This window comes from Mobula birostris, chromosome 1, assembly GCF_030028105.1.
Source record: "Mobula birostris isolate sMobBir1 chromosome 1, sMobBir1.hap1, whole genome shotgun sequence".
Taxonomy (NCBI): Eukaryota; Metazoa; Chordata; class Chondrichthyes; order Myliobatiformes; family Myliobatidae; genus Mobula; species Mobula birostris.
The window spans coordinates 175,401,267-175,426,054 of record NC_092370.1 but is presented as its reverse complement, the minus strand read 5'-3'; the positions used below and the strand labels follow the sequence as shown (position 1 = coordinate 175,426,054).

Below are 24,788 nucleotides of genomic sequence, written 5' to 3'. Positions count from 1 at the left end.
AAAAGCCGAAATAAACAAGCTAATTGATTAGGTGCCGCCCGGCATGTAAATGTCAGCCCAGATCAAAGGCGACGCATCGCCTCTGATCTGGGCGGAAATTTACATGCCAAGCAGCACCTAATCAATCAGCTTGTTTATTTCGGCTTTTTTTCTTAAAGATGTGCTGGGTGCGTTCCGGCCACCGCTGTATTCTTCGCAGCCCGGAGGTTGGGGACCACTGAATTATAAGTCACTTATAAGTCAATAGCATCATAACATTTTAGATAACATTTGCATATTAAACACACAGCACATATTTTCCTCGTATGAACATATAAAATCATTGCAACACACCAATATCGCTGAATCAGTGGGAGCCCTGGGCTTGTTTTCCTGCAACAACACGGTCCCATCGAGGGGTGATGGGAGACAGCGATACTTGAAGGGGATTCCTTATGTCCAGTCTATTCTGCAATTTAGTTTTCGTTGCATTCATTGCAGAAAAGTCTGCTTTGCAGAAATATGTTGGAAATGGAAGTAACGTTTTCAGTGCTTTCGTGGCTATCTCAGGATATTCAGCCTTGACTTTGATCCAGAATGCCGGCAAAGATGTTATGTCAAACATACTTTTCAGCCTGCCATCATTTGCAAGCTGGACGAGTTGATCTTTTTCCCGCGCTGGCGTGGATGATTCACTGGGGACATTCACAAATGAGTCACGGACCCATTCCTTTGCACGTCTTGGGTCACTGATGACCTCGCATGCGTTAAAGTTGAATAGTGGGCGTGACAGGGAATGAGGAAAGGTGCAGCTGACTCATATCATTTCATATCGCAAAATCATATTGTTTCCTCGCGGCCCGGTGTTTGGGGACCACTCTTAGCACGAGGAAAGACCAATCCGGATGCTCGCTCTCCCTCTCGCTCTCAAAAAATCTATTTGCGGGATATTGTATATAATTTTCGGGCGTCAGGGAGCCATTATCGATATGCGAGAGACTCCTGGAACTTCCGGGAGAGGTGGGATGTCTGACCCGGCATGCTTCTAAATTTCAGTGAATATAGGCCCAAAGCTGCCAAACATTCCTCATATATTAACCTCTTCATTCCTGGAATCATCTTCGTGAACCTCATCTGGACTCTCTCCAATGACAACACATCCTTTCCGAAATATGGGGCCCAAAACTGTTGACAATACTCCAAGTGCAGCCTGACTAGTGTCTTATAAAGGCTCAGTATTATCTTCTAGTTCATCTAGTGAACTGAAGGTCGCTAGTTTGAGCCTCAGCTGTGGCAGCGTGTTTGTGCCCTTGAGCAAGGCACTTAACCACACATTGCTCTAGTGTCTGTGTGAGGAATGGCGCCCCACACAGACTTCCAATCTGCGCCTTGTAAGGCATGAAAATGCCCAACGCAGGCCTCTCAAGGTCTGAGTCGACGTTCCCTCCCATTATCTTCTTGCTTTTATATTCTATTTTCCTTGAAATAAATGTCAACATTGCATTTGCTTTCCTTACCACAGGCTCAACCTGTAAATTAACCTTCTGGAGTCTTGCACGAGGACTCCCAAGTCCCTCTGCACCACTGATGTTTGAACCTTCTGCCCATTTAGATAATAGTCCACACTAGAGTTCCTTTTACCAAAATATATTATCATACATTTCCCAACACTGTATTCCATCTGCCACATCTTTCGCCCATTCTTCCAATTTGCCTGTCCTGCTGTAATCACACTGCTTCCTCAGCACTACCTACCCCTCCACCTATCTTTCTATCATCAACAAACTTTGCCACAAAGCCATCAATTCCATTATCCAAATCAGTGACAAACAATATGAAAAGTAGCGGTTCTAATACTGATGCCCCGAGGAACACCACTGCTCACTGGCAACCAACCAGAAGAGGCCCCTTTAATTCCCACTCTCTGCCTCCTGCCTATCAGCCATTCCTCTTATCCATGCCAGTATCCTTCCTGTAGTGCCATGGGATTTTATCTCATTAACAAGATTAGACACCAATTATAAGGAAATAGTCATACTGGATTCAAGAAGCAATTTACATGTCAGCCCTCATCATCTCCTCCTTGGCATTATCTTCACAACCTTTTTTCTCTACTCAAGAATGGACCTAATTTCTGCATAAATACAATAATTTGTGTTTTGTTTCAAAGTCCTACTTCTTTGCCTTCTGTTCCTTTAAGGGCGACGTTCTGCTTGGCTTCACATATCACGATGAAAGCAGCAATGGTGGTTCTATGAAAATCATTAAAACAGCTAACCATGTTTTGACAATTCAAAAAGCATTTGCTTTCTAAATAATGTTTCACAATGAGTCCTTAAATGCTGCTTGTCCCGATTGTGGACTCACTCAATGGTCAAATACAGATCAATTGTAAACCCTTCACTTGCTTTTGTTTAAGTTTTCTTTTTCTCTGCAAGGAAGCAAACAAAATCTTAATTTTAGTTCCACAAATGTGGAGCAACAGCGCTATTGAGGTCAAGGGACATGGTAACAGCTCAAGGGGCACAGTTCAACAGCAAGAGGGAGGCTGTTCAGAAATTGATTCATAGAGGTAAATTAGTTTAACGATTTAAAAATAATTACTGTCCAAACACAGTTCTGAAAATGTCTGAATATTAATTTATATGGTAGCATAAGAGGACAAGAAATTAAGTATAATGAATAAATGAAAAAAATTATCAGATTTACTGACAACTACATTGTCCAGTTTCTTGGATGCTACATTCTGCCATTACCCACAATCTGCCCCACAATGCTCTCTATTCCAAACAGTAATTATGCTGAATGTGACCTGGAGCATATTAATAGAAACCTGTATGATTTCAGTTGTCTGGCTTTTATAAAGAAAAAGATTTATGTGAGAGGAAGTCATTTAAAGGGTCTTGGCAAAATTCCAATAATAAATTTCCTGAATGATGACTTCAACTTTCATGATCAAACACATCACAGGATGGTTTTCGTAATAGTTCTTACACACAACCATTTCTTAACTCTCAACAATTTCCTTATCCTCACCTCCCCCATCCTCCACTCCGTCGCTCCCTGCAGCACCATATCCACACAGCATATTGCCCTCACCTCTTCCACACAGTATACGTCCTATAATTTTACATGTAAAGGCTGGATTGAACTCTTTGGGCCAAAGGGCGTGTATTTGTGCAGCACTGCTCTATTACTCTAAATGCTGGGTCACTTTGGAACAAAATGACATCATGGAGGCAGATAATGCCAGGAAATACCACTTATATTTTTTGTTAGCATACTTACATTAATAGTAACATAGCTAATAACATGATTTAAGTACTCACTGGCTCTCAGGATGTTTTCCTTGCTGCTGCAGCGAGACTGGACCTGCAGAGAGAATGGATATTATCTTTAAAGTCTACATAATGAACTGGAAATTTAAACATACATACATGCAGTGGGTTATACAAAATAGATTATGATGAACAAAGCTGGATCACCACCATGAAATGACAAGTTTGTGCAAGAATGCTACAATGGGTAAGCTTATGATTCTTCATCCTAGAATATTAAAATGTAAATGAGTGAAATCTGGAAAACCCATCAAAATGGAGGCAAAAGTTATTCGACAGGACATAGTAGCTCAAAATAAATTTGCTTTAGATCTGCTGAGCACAAGTAGCCATGAAAACTGCATGAAGGAAGAAAAGATTGTCAATGAACGTGGCATGTTGCAGTAAACTAATCCATGTAGAAGGGCTTATATGTTCTGATCTAGCAAAAGTCTTCAGAAATAAATGTATGCATACACAGTTGTGCACGTGTGCACACATATATACACACACACACACACACACACACAAACGCACAAAATAGACACAAAACAAGAATTACACCATAAATGAATTAGGAGGGTCAAAATGTGGATATGATAACTGAAAGATTCTAAGACAAATGTTAAAGGCACAGACTAGTGGACAGTGTTAAGGTGGGAAAACAAACAATCAAGAATCTTCACATAGATAGAATAGCAAGGAGCTAGAACTCATAGCGCAAAGCAGAGTTTGCGAATGGTAGCAGCTCCTTTGATCAGTAATAGTTACTCGTGAGTTGTATCCTCTATGCCTTCTGAGTTCATCTTTAAGCCCTTCCAACCTATGGTGGAGCTAATGTGTAAACAAAAACAAAAGATTTATAATGAACAGAGAAGCTCAGAAATCTAGGAATTTTTTTAAGAAATGAAATACGTAAACAAAAGAACTAATGAGAGGTTTATTATATGTTTGGCCTTTTTACAATTTTCAAACACGCTTGCTACTAACGCACGAGAAAACATGCAAATTGTGGAACCACCAGCATTAACCCACACACAAGACGGGGAAAACAGGCAGGATCTGCTTGGCAGTTCAAGCAAAACAAAAAGCCATGAAGCACAGAGAGAAAATTAAAAGAACAAACATAAAACAAGTATCAATTTTACTGCATGCCACATTCCCCACTATAACCCTACATCATTACATTTTTGCACAATTATAATACTTTTTAAAATTAAAACCTGAACATGTCTGGTACCCGTAAGTTAGTGTCCCTCTCACTTTCTTTAGAAGAGTGTTTCTTTTTACTTTTACACAGCCCTATCTTCTGACCTATCAGTATAAAGAAAATGACAGATCCGCACAGTTACTTCTGCGCAGGTTGGAATGAATCAAAGCTGAGGTCTCCTTTAAGAGATAACAATAAAGTGTTTTAAGAATTATGATTGAGATTAACTGAGTTGCCAGAACGATATGCTTTTGCAAGGCTATAAACGTACTATGGAAGATTCTTTCAGTTACATGAAAAGTAGAACAAAGAATAGAAAAAGAATGCTGACATTGAATGAAAAATAATTACAATCCATTGCTTTGTCATCTGTTGCTGACACTGAGCTGGGCGTGGGATATGTGAACATCAGCACAACTGATTTACACGACAAAGGAAGCATAAGCTTTTTAATGAACTGATGAAGACAGAAAATAATGAAGTTGTAACTGCTTTTCTTCTCCCCCTTAGCTATCATTAATGCCTTTAACTGTATTATTTAGTGCATCTGTCTTAAAGCTTGATAATGAAGATTAAAGGATAAATTTAGACAAGAAAAGATTAATGATAGCAAAAAACAAAAAAAGAAGTTCTGCAGGAAAGAGAAATGTACAGCTCATCTCAAATAACAGATAACATCTGTCTCAATTTGTGCATTAAAATACAATGCCGTGCTGGAAGTAAATACTTCACAACATATTCACACTCAGTTAACTGCCATCTATATCAGTGATATGAATGCAAGCCTGAGCAGTGTTTTTCAGGTAACATTATAGCTATGTCCATTGACAGGTGAGACTGGGTATATGATAACTATTCATACTTTGATAAGTTAAACATCATAGCTTAAACCACAGTAACAATACCTGGTCTATGCTTACTTGGAGTAGACTGAGGGAAGGTAAGTAAGTGGATTAGTTGTAAAACTTTCTAATGAGGATTAGGGATTTTCTACATAAACTGATGGATTACCTGTTCGGACAACCTCAACAGTATCATAACAATATTAAAAACTCCATTTTAAAAATGTGGACAAGATTTAGTCAATTGTTTTCTTCATCTGCTGCTATTATCCTGATTTTTGTGTTTGTATACTTCCATCTGTTGTCTCTTTCATAGTTAGCTACATTTTTATAAAATAACTTCTGGAAGTCAACATTTGCCCATAGTTGACAAAATGTTAACCAACATAGCACTGGAGAAACATCAATGCGAAAACCCTATTGCTCTAGTCTTGTAGTTTGTTCAAACGTGAGTTGAACAGATGAATCGCCATGAAACAGCAGGGCTTCTAGCTACATATTGTCTTCCACTATCTCCATCTAATTTATGTTTTATTTGAAAACAGCATTTACAAATTGCAGGCAAGGCCAACATTTATTGTCTGTCCATAATACTTTGAAGAAGATGATGATAATTCACCTTCTTGAACTGCTATATATCAGCACAGTGAGGACACTACCACAGTAAGTTAGGAAGTGCCAGTTTATGATTCAATAATTAAAAAGACATGGTAATATATTCCCATGTCAAAATGGCACCTGATTCATGGCATGGAAGAGTAGAGGAACTTGGTTGTCACCATTGATCTTGTTTGTAGAGGTCATAGGTTTGTGAGGGACAAGCAAAGACATTTGGAGTGCTTTTACACAGCCTTTTGTTGATTGCATTACTGTAACCACAGAGTGCTGGTAGTGGAAGGAGAGAAGTTATAGGATTGTATAACAGAGAACCTATGAAGAGGACTGCTTTGCTTTGTACTCCATTGAGCTTCTCAGGTGTTGGTGAAGCTGTATTCATTTAGGCAAATGTGGGTTCTTCCATTCCTGACACGCTTCAGGAGGTTTGTCATTCACTAGAGATCAGCTCTTGTAGCAATAATTCATATACCCATAGCCTCTAGCCCATGAGGAATAAGGGTAGCAGAGCATTGGGGATACCACCAGTTAGATCTCTCCATTCTGTGTTTCCTTCGTCATTGGTGGATCTAAATCCAGGAACTCCTACTCCTGGGTATGGCGGGAACACACTTACTGCAAAGGGTGCAGTAATGCAAGCAGAATGTTTGCCAATTCTTCTTAAAGACAATAAATGTTCATCTTGACAGTAACACATCCTGAAAAATCAATAAACTGAAAAAAATATGGCTGGTCTAATTTAGATCTCAAGCAATGATGGCTTTACTGGTATGTTGCGTGTGTGCATGTTTGTTTGTGTTGGGGGGTGTAGGGTCAACAAAAGATCATGGCTTGGAACATACTGAGCAAGAACCAAGCACTGTCAATCCTCCTTAAGCAGATATTACCTAGTAATTGCATTGAACACATAACTTCTGATAAGACCAAGCCGAAATATTAGCCTTGTTGTATACCAACAAGGCATATTTCATTAACTGTTCGTGAAAACTACTGCTCTAATCTTTATTCTACATTCAAAAAAATCTGGTTACGAGTGCATCAATGTTCTCAGCATACGCTCTGCTGGAATTAAAATACTAATTGTAACTGCAGAAATCTGAAATATAGAGCAGTTTGGTGTGTCTGTTATTTACAGTCTTTTCAATTCTGAGGGAGAATGAAAAAAGCAAAGAATTTTGCATCAAACGGTGGTATAAAGTACTTATTAGGTCAATGCACATGTATATTTACCCATATTATAGGAGTGGTACCAGAGATATCTTATGCTAAAATGAAAACCTTTTTAAAACAGCTACCTTGAGCCACACCAGCCCTTCATCAGGAATTTAGGGCAAATGAAGTAGAATTCCAAAGGGAAATGCATTCACAGTGCAGAAGTCCAATATTGCATCATAGGTCCTTAATTTATCTAGTCTCATGAAAGGTTTTGATGGATGCTTTAAACTCTCATGTGGAAGACCCCACCAAAATGGTAAAATCTTGAATATCATGGATTTAGGTAACGAGTGATGCAAAGTGCTTTTTGGAATGTTAACGTTTTGTTGGACCCTTATGCCCATTTCCTTTCTGTACCAAAATAAGATAATTTTTCTTTTGTTAAAAATATTGCTTGCAGTTTCATGTGCTTGCACCTTACTTGATAATACAGTGATGCAAACTATGAACAGTACTGATTTGGCTATTGAAGAGTAGCTACACCTCTCCAACCACCTTTCCATGTTACGCAGTGAGCTACAGAGATTCAAAGGGATGATGTGTATCTGGATAGAGTACAGTTACAGAACCCCCGTCAAACACTGTCTCCAACACTCAGAGGTGTGTCTGGATAGAGTACAGTCAATTCTGTTTGTAACCTAGTGCTTAAAAAACATCAGACTATGGTTGAGGGAGAGAAGGCTGCAAACTAAAAAAGAGAAATAAGATTTCGACTGCAGCATGTAAGCTACAATATTTTGGTTGTAATCTAATTATATTTTGTGATTGTGGTCAAAGTAATAAAAAGTATGCACAAATCTAATGTTACACAAGATTGAATTAAGACACTAGCCAAAGTTGCGAAATACCTTTGTTTGATAAAATTAATGAAAAAATCCAGATGAAAAATACCAACAATGTTAAGTTAATTAAGAAGGTATGTGACAAGATCCAGAGAATGTCCGAGCTAAAGTAAAAACCTTGAATGAATGTGTTAAGGATAAGATCATGTGGTCGGTTTGATCAAATGTGTGAACAAATTAAAAAGTTAATGGGGCAGCTACAGAATTTACCAGTTGACTGGGAAACAAACGTGAAATGTGTGATAACTACAAAAACAATATAATGTGGACAGTCAAAGGTCTAAAGAACAAACCGAATGAGCAAAAGATAATTGTAATTCAATCAAAGTGCAGTGTACGGAACTTTAAAGCAGACCAAGTCAATATGAGGACGCGCAACTGCAACTTCAAGTGAGTGGTCCTGCCATTGATGCTTCTCCTTGGGAAAAACCTAATACATCAGATAGTCCTCTGAATTAGCGACAACATCTGAACTCTGAGGAATTACAGCCTACATTGGACAGTCCTCTAAGACAGCAGCAATATCTGAACTCCAAGAAGCTACAGGATGGACATGAGATGGACTCTTCATGGCCTCTAGCGACTCAAATGAGGTTGATAGCGAGGCAATGATAGGATTATTAGCTATGCCATAGCTTGTTCCAGTAAAGACCAAGGGAGTGAAAACACGTAGTACTGAAGATGGAACCTATGAAAAAAGCTGTGCCAAACATGTCCTTACCTTAGAAATTACCTAGGGTTACCCATAGCCCTCTATTTTTCTGAGCTCCATGTACCTGACCTGGAGTCTCTTAAAAGATCCTATCGTATCTGCCTCCACCACCGTCGCCAGCAGCCCAGTCCACGCACACACCACTCTCTGTGTAAAAAAACTTACCCCTAACATCTCCTCTGTACCTACTTCCAAGCGCCTTAAAACTGTGCCCTCTCATGCTAACCATTCCAGTCTTAGGAAAAAGCCTCTGACTATCCACATGATCAATGCTTCTCATCATCTTGTACACCACTATCAGGTCACCTCTCATCCTCTGTTGCTCCAAGGAAAAAAGGCCGAGTTCACTCAACCTATTCTCATAAGGCATGCTCCCCAATCCAGGCAACATCCTTGTAAGTCTCCTCTGCACCCTTTCTATGGCTTCCACATCCCTCCTATAGTGAGATGACCAGAGCTGAGCACAGTACTCCAAGTGGAGTCTGACCAGGGTCCGATATAGCTGCAGCATTACCTCTTGGCTCCTAAACTCAATCCCACGATTGATGAAGGCCAATGCACCATATGCTTTCTTAACCATAGAGTCAATCTGCACAGCAACTTTGAGTGTCCTATGGACTCGGACCCCAAGGTCCCTCTGATCCTCCACACTGCCAACAGTCTTACCACTAATACTATATTTTGCCATCATAATTGACTTAACAAATGAATCACCTCACACATCTGGGTTGAACTCCATCTGCCACTTCTCAGCCCAGTTTTGCATCCTATCAATGTCCTGCTGTAACCTCTGACAGCCCTCCACACTAACCACAACACCCCCAACCTTTTTGTTATCGGCAAATTTACTAACCCATCCCACCACTTCCTCATCCAGATCATTTATAAAAATCAAGAAGAGCAGGGGGTCCCAGAACAGATTCCTGAGGCACACCACTGGTGACTGACCTCCATGCCAAATATGACCCGTCTGCAACCAGTCTTTGCCTTCTGTGGGCAAGCCAATTCTGGATCCACAAAGCAATGTCCCCTTGGATCCCATGCCTCCTTACTTTCTCAATAAGCTTTGCATGGATGATCAACAGACTCTCCCAAAGGTGGTCGAATCTAAAGTTTACAGTACGAGCTCAACGAACATTTTAAAGATCTATGACATGCCAGAGAAAAAATCCTGAAGCAGTGTAAAAGCTACCATAATTAAATGTTCTTGCCCCACTTGGTCCAGTTTTACACTTGCAAGTGGACTATATTACTTTCCCATAAATGTCAAGGATACTCAGACACACTGGTATTAGTGGACAAGTTTTCAAGATTGTGGAAACTGTTCTAGCATAGAAAGCTATTGCTATACAGAGCAAAAGCTCTGATCAAGGATTATGGTCCTAGATGGGGATTGCTGTATCACATCGACTCTGACCAAGGAACACATTTCACTGGGAGTGCTTGTCAGGAATCACAAGATCACAAGATCACAAGACAAAGGAGCAGAATTAGGCCATTCGGCCCATCGAGTCTGCTCCGCAGCTCCCCCATGAGCTAAACTATTCACCCATCTAGTTCCAATTTCCGGCTTTTTCCCCAGATCCCTTGATACCCTGACTAATTAGATACCTGTCAATCTCCTCTTTAAACACCCTCAATGATCGGGCCTCCACAGCCATATGTGGCAATGAATTCCACAAATCCACGACCCTCTGGCTAAAAAAATTTCTCCTCATCTCTGTTTTAACTGGGTACTCTCTAATTCTAAGACTATGGCCTCTTGTCCTGGACTCACCCACCAAGGGAAACAACCTTTCCACATCTACTCTGTCCAACCCTTTCAACATTCGAAACGTTTCTATGAGATCCCCTCTCATTCTTCTATACTCTAATGAATACAATCCAAGAGCCGACAGACGCTCCTCATATGTTAGCCCCTGCATTCCAGGAATCATCGTCGTAAATCTTCTCTGAACTCCCTCCAACATCAGTACATCCTTTCTAAGATAGGGGGCCCAAAACTGCACACAGTATTCCAAATGAGGTCTCACTAATGCCTCATAGAGCCTCATCAATACCTCCTTACTCTTATACACTATTTCTCTTGAATTATGTCTACCAATGAACATTGAATGGTCTTTTCAATGTCCATATCACCCAGAGTCAGCAGGACAAGTTGAATGAATGAATAGACCCATCAGACAATGACCTGTAGTTATTCCTATGGTCTTATGTAGCATCAAAAGCAACCCCAAACATGAAAACTAAATTGTCCATTCGAGGTGGTAATCTATGTCCCTGCTGGGAGCTCTCTGAGATGCTGATATATACATTATGATGGACAGTTTACCTAGAGCTTTGACCAGTGGCCAATCAGCATTTGGGATTAATTAGTAAGAGCAAATTAAAGGATGGCAGGGGCAAGCCCAGCAGCCACCATCTGAGTGGACATACAGTGGTGATCTTAAGGCTTTAGCTCTTTGAGTCTTCAGTAAAGAGAAATCAAAAGAAAGAAAAGCTCAAGATTTTTCCTTATCTTCTTTATATCTGCTCAGCAAGGTAGATGACAGGTAGGATAGCGCAATGCTCCTCTTGAAGGATATGGGAAGGCAGGGAGACTTCCAGTATCCCTGATCACTGCAGCTGCGAGAAGTGCATCCAGCTGCAGCTTGTAATAAACTGGATGAACTCCGGATTATTCAGAAGGCTGAGGGATGATAGACAGGATATAGAGAAGTAGTTACACACAAGGTGCAGACACAGGAAACTAGGTGACAGTCAGGAAGGGGAAAGGGGATAAGGAGCCAGTGCAGAGTACCCCTGTGGCCAACCTGCTCAACAACAGGTACATTGCTTTGGATACTGTCGGGGGGGATGACCTAATAAGAGGAATGTCACAGTGGCTGGGGCTCTGGCACTGAAGGGGGAAGATGTGGCATGCTGTGGCGATTGAGGATTCATTAGTTAGGAGAATGGACAGGAGGTTCTGTGGGCGAGAACGAGTTTCCCAGATGGTATGTTGCATCCTGGGTGCCAGGGTCCGGGATATGGCGGGCTGAGTCAGCATTTTTAAGTGGGAGAGTGAACAGACAGACATGACAAAGGGCCAGAAGATGTTGAATCATTGTGGATAGAGCTAAGGAACTGTAAGGGTAAAAAGACCCTGATGGGAGTTGTATACAGACCCCCAAACAGTAGTAAGGATGTGGCCTACAAATTACAGCGGGAGATAGAAAATGCATGTCAATGTTACAATAGTCATAGGGGACTTCAACATACAGGTAAATTGGGTTGATGCTGGATTACAGGAGAGGATATTTCTAGATTGTCGATGAGATGTCTTTTTAGAGTAGCTCATAGTTGAGCCCACTAGAGAATCAGCTATTCTGGATTGGGTGTTGTGCACTGAACCAGAATTGATTAGATAGCTTAAGGTAAAAGAACTTTTAGGGGAAAGTGATAGTATGATCGAATTCACCATGAAATTTGAGAAGGAAAAGTTAAAGTCAGATGTATCAGCATTACAGTGGATAAAGGGAATTACCGAGGCATGAGTGAGGGCTTCGCCAGAACTGATTGAAAAGAATACTGGCAGGGGTAATGGCAGAGCAGCAATGGCTGGAATTTCGGGAAGCAATTCAGAAGGCACAGGAAATATACGGTCGGTCAGAAGTTTACATACAGCTTAGCCAAATACATTTAAACTCAGTTTTTCACAATTCCTGACTTTTAATCCCAGAAAACATTCCCTGTCTTAGGTTAGTTAGGATCACTACTTTATTTTAAGAATGTGAAATGTCAGAGTAATAGTAGAGAGAATAATTTATTTCAGCTTTTATTTCTTTCGTCACTTTCCCAGTGGGTCAGAAGTTTACATACACTTGTTAGTATTTGGTAGCATTGCCTTTAAGTTGTTTAACTTGGGTCAAACATTTTGGGTAGCCTTCCACAAGCTTCTCACAGTAAGTTGCTGGAATTTTGTTCCACTCCTCCAGACAGAACTGGTGTAACTGAGTCAGGTTTGCAGGCCTCCTTGCTCGCACACGCTTTTTCAGTTCTGCCCATAAATTTTCTATCGGATTGAGGTCAGAAAATGGTGTTAAGTCTGGTTCATCCTTGGGAGCAATTTCCAAACGCCTGAAGGTATCACGTTCAACTGTACAAGCAATAGTATTCAAGTATAAACACCATGGGACCACGCAGCTGTCATACTGCTCAGGAAGGAGACGCATTCTGACTCAGAGAGATGAACGTACTTTGATGCAAAAAATGCAAATCAATCCTAGAGCAACAGCAAAGGACCTTGTGAAGATGTTGGAGGAAACAGGTATACAAGTATCTATATCCACAGTAAAACGAGTCCTATATTGACATAACCTGAAAGGCTGCTCAGCAAGGAAGAAGCCACTGCTCCAAAACTGCCGTAAAAAAGCCAGACTACCGTTTGCAAGTGTACATGGGGACAAGGATCTTACGTTATGGAGAAATGTCCTCTGGTCTGATGAAACAAAAATTGAACTGTTTGGCCATAATGATCATTGTTATGTTTGGAGGAAAAAGGGTGAGAAGAATACCATCCCCACCGTGAAGCATGGGGGTGGCAGCATCATGCTGTGGGGGTACTTTGCTGTAGGAGGGACTGGTGCACTTCACAAAATAGATGGCATCACGAGGAAGAAAAATTATGTGGATATATTGAAGCAACATCTCAAGACATCAGCCAGGAAGTTAAAGCTCGGTCGCAAATGGGTCTTCCAAATGGACAATGACCCAAAACACACCTCCAAAATTGTGGCAAAATTGCTTAAAGACAACAAAGTCAAGGTATTGGAGTTGCCATCTCAAAGCCCTGACCTCAATCCGATAGAAAATTTGTGGGCAGAACTGAAAAAGCACGTGCGAGCAAGGAGGCCTACAAACCTGACTCAGTTACACCAGTTCTGTATGGAGGAATGGAACAAAATTCCAGCAGCTTACTGTGAGAAGCTTGTGTAAGGCTATCCAAAACATTTGACCCAAGTTAAACAATTCAAAGGCAATGCTACCAAATACTAACAAAGTGTATGTAAACTTTTGACCCACTGGGAAAGTGATGAAAGAAATAAAAGCTGAAAAAAATCATTCTCCCTACTATTATTCTGACATTTCACATTCTTAAAATAGTGATCCTAACTGACCTAAGACAGAGAATGTTTTTTAGGATTAAAAGTCAGGAATTGTGAAAAACTGAGTTTAAATGTATTTGGCTAAAGTGTATGTAAACTTCTGACTTTAACTGTACATCCCAAAGAGGAAGAAGTAATCTAAAGGAAAGCTGACACAACTGTGGTTAACAAGAGAAGTCAAAGCCAACATAAAGCCAAAGAGAGGGCATATAATAAAGCAAAGATTAGTGGGAAGTTAGAGGATTGGGAAACTTTTAAAAACCAACAGAAGGCAAATAAAAATGCCATTGAGCAGGTACAGATGGAATAAGAATGTTAGCTGGCCAATAATATTAAAGAGGATACCAAAAGTTTCTTCAGATACACAAAATTTATAAGAGAGATGAGAGTGGATATCAGACCACTGGAAAATGATGCTAGAGAAGTAGTAATGCAGGACAATGAAATAGCAGATGACCTAAATAAGTCTTTTGCATCAGGCTTCACTGTGGAAGACACTAGTAGTATGGTGGAAGTTCCAGGTGTCAGGGACCATGAAGTGCGTGAAGTTACCATAACTAGAGAGAAGATTCTTGGGAAACTGAAAAGTCTAAAGGTAGATAAGTCACCTGGACCAGATGGTGTACACCCCAGAGTTTTGAAAGAGGTGGCTGAAGAGATCATGGAGTCATTAGTAATGATCTTTCAAGAATTACCATATTAGAAACATAGAAAACCTAGAGCACAATATAGGCCCTTCGACCCAAAAAGCTGTGCCGAATATGTCCTTACCTTAGAACTACCTAGGCTTACCCAAAACACTCTATTTTTCTAAGCTCCATGTATCCATCCAGGAGTCTCTTAAAAGACCCTATTGTTTCCGCCTCCACCACTGCCGCTGGCAGCCCATTCCACACACTCACCACTCCCTGCATAAAAAACTTAACCCCTGACATCTCCTCTATACCTACTTCCAAGCACCTTAAAACTATCCCCTCTCGTGCTAGCCATTTCAGTCCTGGGAAAAAGCCTCTGATTATCCACACAATAAATGCCTCTCATTATATTGTACACTATTCTGGAATAGTTCCAAAAGACTGGAGAATTGCAAATGTCACTCCACTCTTCAAGAAGGCAAAGAGGCAGAAGAAAGGAAACTATAGGCCAGTTAGTCTGACCTCAGTGGTTAGAGTCAATTATTAAGGATGAGATCTCAGAGTACTTGGAGGCACATGATAAAATAGGCCATAGTCAGCACAGTTTCCTCAAGGGAAAACCTTGCCTGACAAATCTGTTGGAATTCTTTGAAGAAGTAACCAGCAGGATAGACAAAGGAGAATTGGTTGATGTTGTGAACTTGGATTTTCAGAAGGCCTTTGACAAGGTGCCACACACGAGGCTGCTTAACAAGCTATCAGCCCATGTTATTACAGGAAAGATTCTAGTGTGGATAAAGCAGGCGGCAAAGAGTGGGAATAAAGGGAGCTTTTCTGACTGGCTGCCTGTGTCTAGTGGTGTTTCACAGGGATGTGCATTGGAACAAATTTGTTTTACTTTATATGTCAATGATTTGGATGATGAAATTGATGGCTTTGTTGCAAAGTTTGCAGATGGTATGAAGATAGGTGGGGGGGCAGGTAGTTTTGAAGAAGCAGAGAGGAAACAGAATGGCTCAGACAGATTTAGAGAATGGGCAAAGAAATGACAGATGGAATACAGTGTCGGGAAGAGTCATGTACTTTGGTAGAATAAATGAAAGGGTTGACTATTTTCTAAATGGAGAGAAAATATAAAAAACCGAGGTGCAAAGGTACTTGAGAGTCCTTTTGCAGGATTCCCTAAAGGTTAATTTGCAGGTTGAGTCTGTGGTGAGGAAGGCAAATGCAATGTTAGCATTCATTTCAAGAGGATTAGAATATAAAAGCAAGGATATAATGTTGAAACTTTATAAAGCATTGGTGACGGCTCACTTGATGTATTATGTTAGCTTTCATAAGTCGAGGGATAGAGTTTAAGAGTCGCGATGTAATGATGCAGCTCTATAAAACTCTGGTTAGGCCACACTTGGAGTATTGGTCACCTCACTATAGGAAGGATGTGGAAGCACTGGAAAGGGTACAGAGGAGATTTACCAGGATGCTGCCTGGTTTAGAAAATATGCATTATGATCAGCGATTAAGGGAGCTAGGGCTTTACTCTTTGGAGAAAAGGAGGATGAGAGGAGACATGATAGAGGTGTACAAGATAATAAGAGGAATAGATAGAGTGGATAGCCAGCGCCTCTTCCCCAGGGCACCACTGCTCAATACAAGAGGACATGGCTTTAAGGTAAGGGGTGGGAAGTTCAAGGGGGATATTAGAGAAAGGTTTTTTAACTCAGAGAGTGGTTGGTGCGTGGAATGCACTGCCTGAGTCAGTGGTGGAGGCAGATACACTAGTGAAGTTTAAGAGACTACTAGACAGGTATACGGAGGAATTTAAGGTGGGGGCTTTATGGGAAGCAGGGTTTGAGGGTCGGCACAACATTGTGGGCCAAAGAGCCGGTACTGTGCTGTACTATTCTATGTTCTATGTTCTATTATGAGCAGATTTAGGCTACTTATCTTAGTAAAGATGAGCTGAAACTAGAGAGAGTTCAATGGTGGTTCATGAAAATGATTCCAGAATTGAATGGCTTGTCATCGGAAGAGCGTTTGATGGCTCTGGGCCTGTATTCACTGGAATTCAGAAGAATGAGGGGCGATCTCATTGAAACTTATCAAATGGTGAAAGGCCTTCATATAGTGGATGTGGAGAGGATGGTTCCTCTGGTAGGGAAGTCTAAGACTAGAGGACACAGCTTCAGAGTAGAGTGGCGTCCCTTTACAAGGGAGATGAGGAGGAATTTCTTTAGCCAGAGAATGGTGAGTCTGTGGAATTCTTTGCCACAAAGCTCTGGAGGCCAAGCCTTAATGGCAGAGGTTGACAGATCCTTGACTGGTCAAGCCATGAAGGGATACAGGGAGAAAGCAGGAGATTGGAGCTGTGAAGAAAATTGGATAAGCCATGTTGAAATGGTGCAGCAGTCTCAATGGGACAAATAGCCTAATTCTGCTCCTGTATCTTATGGCCTCTACAGTCTGTTTCTCAATAGATTTCTGCCACTTGGAGTGATCCAACAGAAAGATTCATCCTGATTCCTGGTAAGTGGGTCCTGACTGAGAAACCACATAAGGATCCACTGATAGCTTGATGGGATGGTCCTTATCAAGTGCTGTTACTTACTAATATGGTGGTGAAGGTAGAAGGTAAAAGTAAGTGGATACACACTAACCATTGCAAGCACGTTAAAGTGGTACCTGACAAGGACAACAAGCGCTGTGGTTAATGTGCTAGTCACCTTTGATGCAGTGCCTGTGCTACTGGGCTATAGTGAGAAAATCACTAACCTGCCAGAAGGCTTCGAGCAGAGTCAATAACTACTGGACATTATGAAGTTTATTCTAATATTAGTTCTTGTTATATTTTTGCTAATGTTCCCTACTTACAATGAGTACTAATATTTGCCCTGCTATACCTTATCATATTTTACATCCTTTTAACCTGTATAAGGACGACCATTAATAGAGTGGTTCAAACTCACATAGGTGTGTCTACTTATCTGTCTAACCAAGACATAATTTTACGAATTCTTTGAAGTATACCCTTTGATATTTCTGTTACTTAGGTCTTTTTTTTTTTTGATTATTTTATACTTAACAGAGATACCACAAAATTCTCTGCCTTTGAAGCTTCTGATGCAATGGTTCAAATGTGTAATTCGGAGTCATAAGGGCAAAATTGTTGGATTAAACTTTATCATTGTTATTTTCTGTGCGTTTAACAATTAATTATCTGCTTGTATTTTACATAACTACCTATATACATGTAACAGTTTAGTATGTTTCCTAGTGGTCACAGTATGTACATACAATTGTTCTGTGACCCCAAGTGGTTACAGTTCTTTGCAAGTTCTGGAAGGTTCTCTGGTTTCATGTTATTTGAATAGGGGCTATCTAATTGGTTAACTCTTATCTACATATTTGAATGGAATGTTTCTAATCTATCGTATAAAAAGAGTTGATTATATTGCCCATTATCTTTAGTCTTTTATTCACTTTACTTCTCATTTTCCTTCTCTGTTCAAGACTTTGTTACTGTCTGTTTCCAATTCCTTTGTTCTATTAGCACTTACTAAAACGATTGTGAAGCAACAAGCTCCTGTTCCACTTTCTTGACTTCCAAATGAACCTTGGATCAAAAACTTCAGAATCCAACATGAGTGAACAGTAGATATCAACAATCAGATTTTAAATTCCTTTTGTTTTGATACTCTTAGCTATCTAAATATACTATTTAGAAATTCTTATCCATTTCACTTGAATGAGGTTTTGTAATAATTCAGGAAAGTCAAGAAGAATTCAGCTAACAGCAAATCCAAAATAATAGTATTGAAGTAAGCTACAATTGCAATGGTCTTAATGATCTGGGAAGCAAAAGTTTCTAACTTGGAACCAGCTCCCAAAGGAAATTTAACAAAAAAAAAGCTGCTTTGCAACTATTTTACTTAAGAAAGGCTTAATTGTGTCATACACATAGAAATGAAAATCAGTAGCGTTCAAGCAAGCAGTAGAAACATAAATGTTCCATGTACCATGGGCAATCCAATACACTTACAATGATTTGACTTTTTTGTGGCTGGATTAACTAAATGCCAAGCAAATCTGTTACAATGACTAAATTCAGATGATCAATGCAAACTGGAACATTGCAAGGACAGCCAATTATACCAGCAGTAGAGTCTTGATAAGGTTTCATACTTGTACAACTGCAAAGGAAACTAATTTGTTGCAAAGGCCAATCTTTTGAAACTTGATATTTTAGAAAACAATTTCGCTACACTTTGAAATTTCTATGTATTATAAATTTTGAGTTATAACTTTGCAGTTATAAAATATGCAAAAAGATAAAACAATGCACACTCAACTATTAAAAGATAGAACACATTGGTTAATCTGGATTACATTAAACATTTAAAAATCTATCAATTACTTTTTTAATCTCTACAGTTTTTAAAAGTTCATCCAGTGTTGATTATAAATTATATTTTATATAGACTGTTGATGAAGGACATTCCAGTGGTGCTTCATCTTGCAAAAGCCAGTTACTAACCAGAAACTGAAATAAATCATATTTGTGAGTAACCAACAAAAAACATATTTGTGAGTCATGAACCAACTCAAATGAAAGCGATTATAAAATTTCATTGGAAGACTTGTCTACAAGTTCAGCCACTTCAAAGCTCTCAACAGCAAACTGGTGTATTGCTGCAGTTGTACAGGGTGTTGCTGAGGCTACACCAAGAATATTGCAGTTTGGTTCTCTTACCTAGGAAAGGATTTAGTGGCATTGGAGGAAGTCTTAAAGCAGATTTATCAGGCCATCTCCTGGGGTTAGAATGTTGCCCTACAAAGAGATCTATGGCTAAATTGTTGGATCTCTATTCTTTGGAGTATGGAAAAATGAGATGTCACCTTACCGAAATATTTAAGATCCAAAGGGGACTTGACAGGGTAGACATTGAATGATTTCATGAGCGAGAGAGTCTCAAAAGGGGCATAGATTGAAGATAAGGGATGAGTCACTTGAAACTGTGGTATGTAGAAACTTCTTTTCTATCCCAGAGAGCTAGTTGTGGAGGCAGATTGTTAGAAGTATTTAAAATGGAAGTAGATAAATTTTGAGAGATTGTAGGATTAAGGCTGAATTGTGATCTGGGATGGCATATTGAAAGGTGGGGCAGACTCGAGAGGCCTAGTGGCCTATTCCTGCTCATATGTATTTTCTTGGGTTTAATGGTTCACAAGTTACTTACTATTAGCTAAGATTTTGAGGTTGTTGACATGACCTAAGTTCTGTTTAATAGGATAGTTCTTATTTAAGCAGCAAGCAGAATTCAATTGAAAACATCTAATTCGTCTGTTCTAATCAGCGAGTAGAATGAGGTACATGAGAAAGTACAGAATAAAGCATTCTTTGTTGTCAACTTATTAATTTGAATCATTCAGTGCCCTTCTCACTAATCTTTTTTCTGCTTCCTGTTGGAAGGGCATTGATGAGGGTCTTCAGAGTAATATACATGAGCAAAATATTTCCATCCTCATTTCACTGGCTAGTAAACTAACTATGCTGCCACATTTTCAACAGAGACTGTTCTAATCAGAAATAAATAGTAGATACTGTACCTTACTATGGAGATATACTTGAAAATGTGAAGTAAATTGGAGTAAATTGGCCAAGTAAACTAAATTCTGTGTGTGTGTGTGTGTGTGTGTGTGTGTGTGTGTGTGTGTGTGTGTGTGTGTGTGAGAGAGAGAGAGAGAGAGAGAGAGAGAGAGAGAGAGAAAGAATAGACAGAGAGAGTGAGAAAAAAGGGAGAGAAAGAACTAGAAAGAAAAGGAAAGAAAGAATTGGGAGGAGTTAAGGGGAAAAACACCTCCTTGAAAAGTTAAATGAACATACTGAAAATATATAGGTTACTTAAATTTCTGAAATTGCAGGTAATGCTTTGAATGCAAACCTTCTGTCAAAACCAACACCACTGAAGGGCTTGACAAAAAGTGAAAAGTAAAGTCTAGAAGATAAAATTACCACCAGTTTAAAAAAAATTCAGTTCAAGAATGATGTTCAGATTAAAGGTGAGGCTAGAGTTTGGAAAGGATTGGGCCTGAAGAGGAATTTTGGAAAAGCATGTTGTGTGGGAGACATGGGAGAGACAAAATAATATCAATACACAAGAAGATTGGTTGAGTCTAAGTAACAGATATACTTGATTTAATCCTCCTGTAATGAACATGAGCAAGTAATTAATTAAAATACTGATAAGATGAGCTAAGCATAGATATAAGGTAGCATGTGGCCTGCAATAAGTGGCTTTATCTCAATTAACCATAACAATCAGAACAAATTCCATAACAAAATGTATTTTCCCAAAGGGCTTCAGAAGAGTATTATTTTAAGAAAACAAACAGTATTTAGGGCAAAGGGCAAAATGTTTTATTAAAAAGAAAGGTCTCAAGGAGCACCATCAGTATGCCCAAGATGAAGAGTGACAGTGAGGAGGATGGAGTATGAGAGGGAGAGCCAGTGTGATGGAAACCTGAAGAAAGATAGCAATTGTTAGCAAGACCAAGACCAAGAGTTGTTTAGAAAAAGAATTCCAATTTATGGCAATTGAAAGGTCCAGCCAGATTGAAGCTATAGCCAGGAGAACACATTAGCACATCCACTTCCTTAGAAGACTAAGGAAATTTGGCATATCCCCAATGATCTTCACCAATTTTTACAGATACAACATTTAGGAGCAATTTGCATAGGTAAATGGATAGGAAAGATATGGAGGGCTATGATTTGGCTGAAGGTCAATGGGACTAGGTAGATTAATAATTTGCATAGACGAATTGGGCCAAAGGCCTTGTTGCTGTGTTGTAGTGTTCTATAACTCTATTAGAAAGTATCCTTTCCAAATGCATCAAAGTTTGGTATACCATCTGCTCTGCCCAAGACTACAGAAAATTGAAAATTGTGATTGCAGCCTGGTCTATCACAATAATCAGTCTTCTCCCCATTGACTCTGCCTACACTTTCTGCTGCCCCAAGAAAGCAGCCAGCATAATCAAGGTCCCTTCCTACCCCAAGCATTCTCCTCAATTCCACTGGCAGAAGATACAAAAACTTGAGAACCTGTACCACCAGGCTCAAGGACAACTTCTTTCTCACTGTTATTAGGCTTCTGAATATGATAGAGGTGAAGTCTTGTTCCTTACTCTACATTGTCATGGCCCTTGCACTTTATTTGTCTTTGTACAGCACACTTTCACTGTAACTTGAACTCTATATTCTGCATTCTGTTTTGTTTTTCTTTTGTACCAGCTTGATGTACTTAATTATGAAATGATCTGTCTGACAGCATGGAAACAAAGGGGCATGATTATAAGTAGCTAAATTGTTAAAAAAAAAAGCACACAGGAGAACGTCTCCTGGAATCACTACACTATCTTGGCACATGTGACAATAATGAACCAATTACCAAACACAACCACTGATGGTTAAGCGATTAAATTCAGGAGTCATGAAGATTTCGAGGAAATTGGAGAAGATGGCAGAGATGGCCAAAGAAGCCATTTGAAAATAAAAAATAAAATATGTGTTTGCTAACTAAGAGCTCATGCTGGTCAGCACAGTACCATAGTGGTTAGCTTAACACTTTACAGCACAGGTGACCTTGCTTCAATTCCCACTGCTGCCTGTAAGGAGTTTGTACATTCTTCCCGTGATTATGCCGGTTTCCTCTGGGTGCTCCGGTTTCCTCTGACAGTCCAAAGACCTACTGGCTAGTAGATTAATTGTCCCGTAATTAGGATTAAATTGGGGGATTGCTGGGCAATGCGGCTCGAAGGGCCGGAAGGGCCCATTCCATGCTGTATCTCAATACATAAATAAATAAATATTGATGGGTGATTGGCACTTCATACAAGTTAGTGCTTGAAATTATCCAGTACTCTGCTGCTGAAGTTATGCAAGAGGGAGACAGTTCTGGAACATGCTGATTAGGTCAAGTCTAGAATAACAAAAGCATGAAAGGTGGATTCAGAAACTTCTGCATTGCAGACTGGGGGTGGGATGGGGGAGTCAGGCATTATTACAGGGCTATGCAGTTCAGAGTTAAACTGAAGTCATATATTGAAGGGTATTCGACAGGGGGAAAATTACAATGATCTAAGTTAGACAATGTGGAAGCAGACATCGCTATGGGTATGTTAATGCAGAGATTAGGAGTGTACCACTGCAAGTTAGTGAGCTTAGGAGATGCCAGGTGCAGTGTTAGAAATACCTCAGCCTTGTCCAGCAGGAACAATATTCTTATTGCATGTCTGGATAAAGACAAAGAATGTAGAGTGGATTAGCAAATTGATCAAGGTTCAGTGGTGCAAGGGATTATTCAAGAGAATTATTAAAAGGAATTCTCTAGTGCTAGGTGTTATTATAGTCAGGCAGATACTGATCTCTGCAATCTCAATGCAGATTTCTGTTGGTGTCCTTCACAGCCATTGCCTCACAGCCTGAGAACAACAAGAATTAACTGGGAGGATCCAGTGATATATTCAGAACTAGGAACAAGGTTCTGGTGAGCAAGTTTGACAGCTAGGGTTAAAATTAAAATACAAAATCTTATAAATAATAATCTCTGGATTGTTATCTTAATAATAAATAAATTCATATAATTATAAGATTAAGGGAGCTAAATTTTAAAAAAGACACAGGAGAACATTTGTTGGAATCACACTACCACTACCTATTCAACCATGTAGAGAATGCATGAAAATAGCTTTGTTGCATCATCATTATCATCATCAGTTGCCATGCCCAGTTTGAGCTTTGACTGCCATGGCCCTCACGTTTGCATATTACCACGATTATAGCAATTGTATAAAAAGTGCTAGAAATACTAGGCATGTCAGGCAGTTTTTTGTGAAGAGTAAACAGTTAAAGTCAAAGTGAAAGTAAAATGTATTAACTACGTATGTATATGTCACCGTATGGTACCTTGAGATTTATTTTCCTTCAGACATTTACAGGAAAAACGAGGAAATAACAAAAAACTACACATAAACAAAAAACAAGAAGCAACCAATGTACATAAGGAGGTAGGTTGTGTAAATGAAAAAATCCTGAGAACACAAGTTATAAAGAGTCCTTGAAAGTGAACCAGTAGGTTGCAGAATTCATTCAGAGATGTGGTGAGTGAAGTTATCCACACTGGTTCAGGAACCTGCTGGTTTTAGGGTAATAACTGTTTCTGAACTTGGTAGTGTGAGACCAAAGCTTCTGTATCTCTTGCCTGAGGGTAGCAGTGAGAAGAGAGCATGGGCTGGGTAATAGGGGTGTTTGCTTTTTTTTTTGTGCCAATGCTCCATGTGAATGTATTCAATCATGGGGAGGGCTTTACCTACGATGAAATGGGCTGTATCCACCACTTTCTGCAGACTTTTCTATTCCTGGGAATTGGTGTTTCCGTACCTGGCCACAATGCAGCCAGTTAGGATATTCTCCACTGTGCACAGAACATAGAAATCTACAGCACATTGCGGGCTCTTTGGCCCACAATGTTGTGCCAACCATGTAACCTACTCTAGTAACTGCCTAGAATTACCCTACTGCATAGCCCTCTATTTTTCTAGGCTCCATGTACCTATCTAAGAGTCTCTTAAAACACCCTATTGTATCTGCCTCCACCACTGTCGCTGGCAATGCATTCCACGTACCCATCATTCTCTGTGTGAAAAACATACCCCTGACATTCCCTAGGTACCTACTTCCAAGCACCTTAAAACTATGGCCCCTCAATGTTAGCCATTTCAGCCTTGGGAAAAAGCCTTGGCTATCCATACGATCAATGCCTCTCATCATCTTATACACCTCTATCAGGTCACCTCTCATCCTCTGTCGGTCCAAGGAGAAAAGGCCAAGTTCACTCAACCTATTCTCATTAAGGCATGCTCTCCAATCCAGGCCACATCCTTGTAAATCTCCTCTGAACTCTTTCTATAGTATCCACATCCTTCCTGTAGTGAGGGAACCAGAACTGAACACAGTACTCCAAGTGGAATCTGACCAGGGTCTTATATAGCTGTAACATTTCCTCATGGCTCTTGAATTCAATCCCACGATTGATGAATGCCACCACACCATACACCTTCTTAATAACACTGTCAACCTGCGCAGTGGCTTTGAATGTCTTATGAACACGTACCCCAAGATCTCTCTGATCCTCCACACTGCGAAGAGTCTTATCGTTAATATTATATTCTGTCTTTAAATTTGACCCACCAAAATGAACCACTTCCATTTA

The 24,788-nt window shown here is 39.9% G+C and overlaps 1 protein-coding gene across 5 annotated transcripts in view; it reads right to left on the bottom strand.

Moving 5' to 3' along the window:
- Window positions 1-24,788, bottom strand: part of LOC140201773 (gephyrin) — a 667,155-nt gene that overhangs the window by 120,917 nt on the left and 521,450 nt on the right. For all 5 annotated transcript variants that reach the window (XM_072266422.1, XM_072266442.1, XM_072266431.1 and 2 more), the window contains one exon: window positions 3,309-3,351. In XM_072266422.1, coding sequence (XP_072122523.1) covers window positions 3,309-3,351 — 43 coding nt within the window. The remainder of the gene's footprint in view (window positions 1-3,308; window positions 3,352-24,788) is intronic.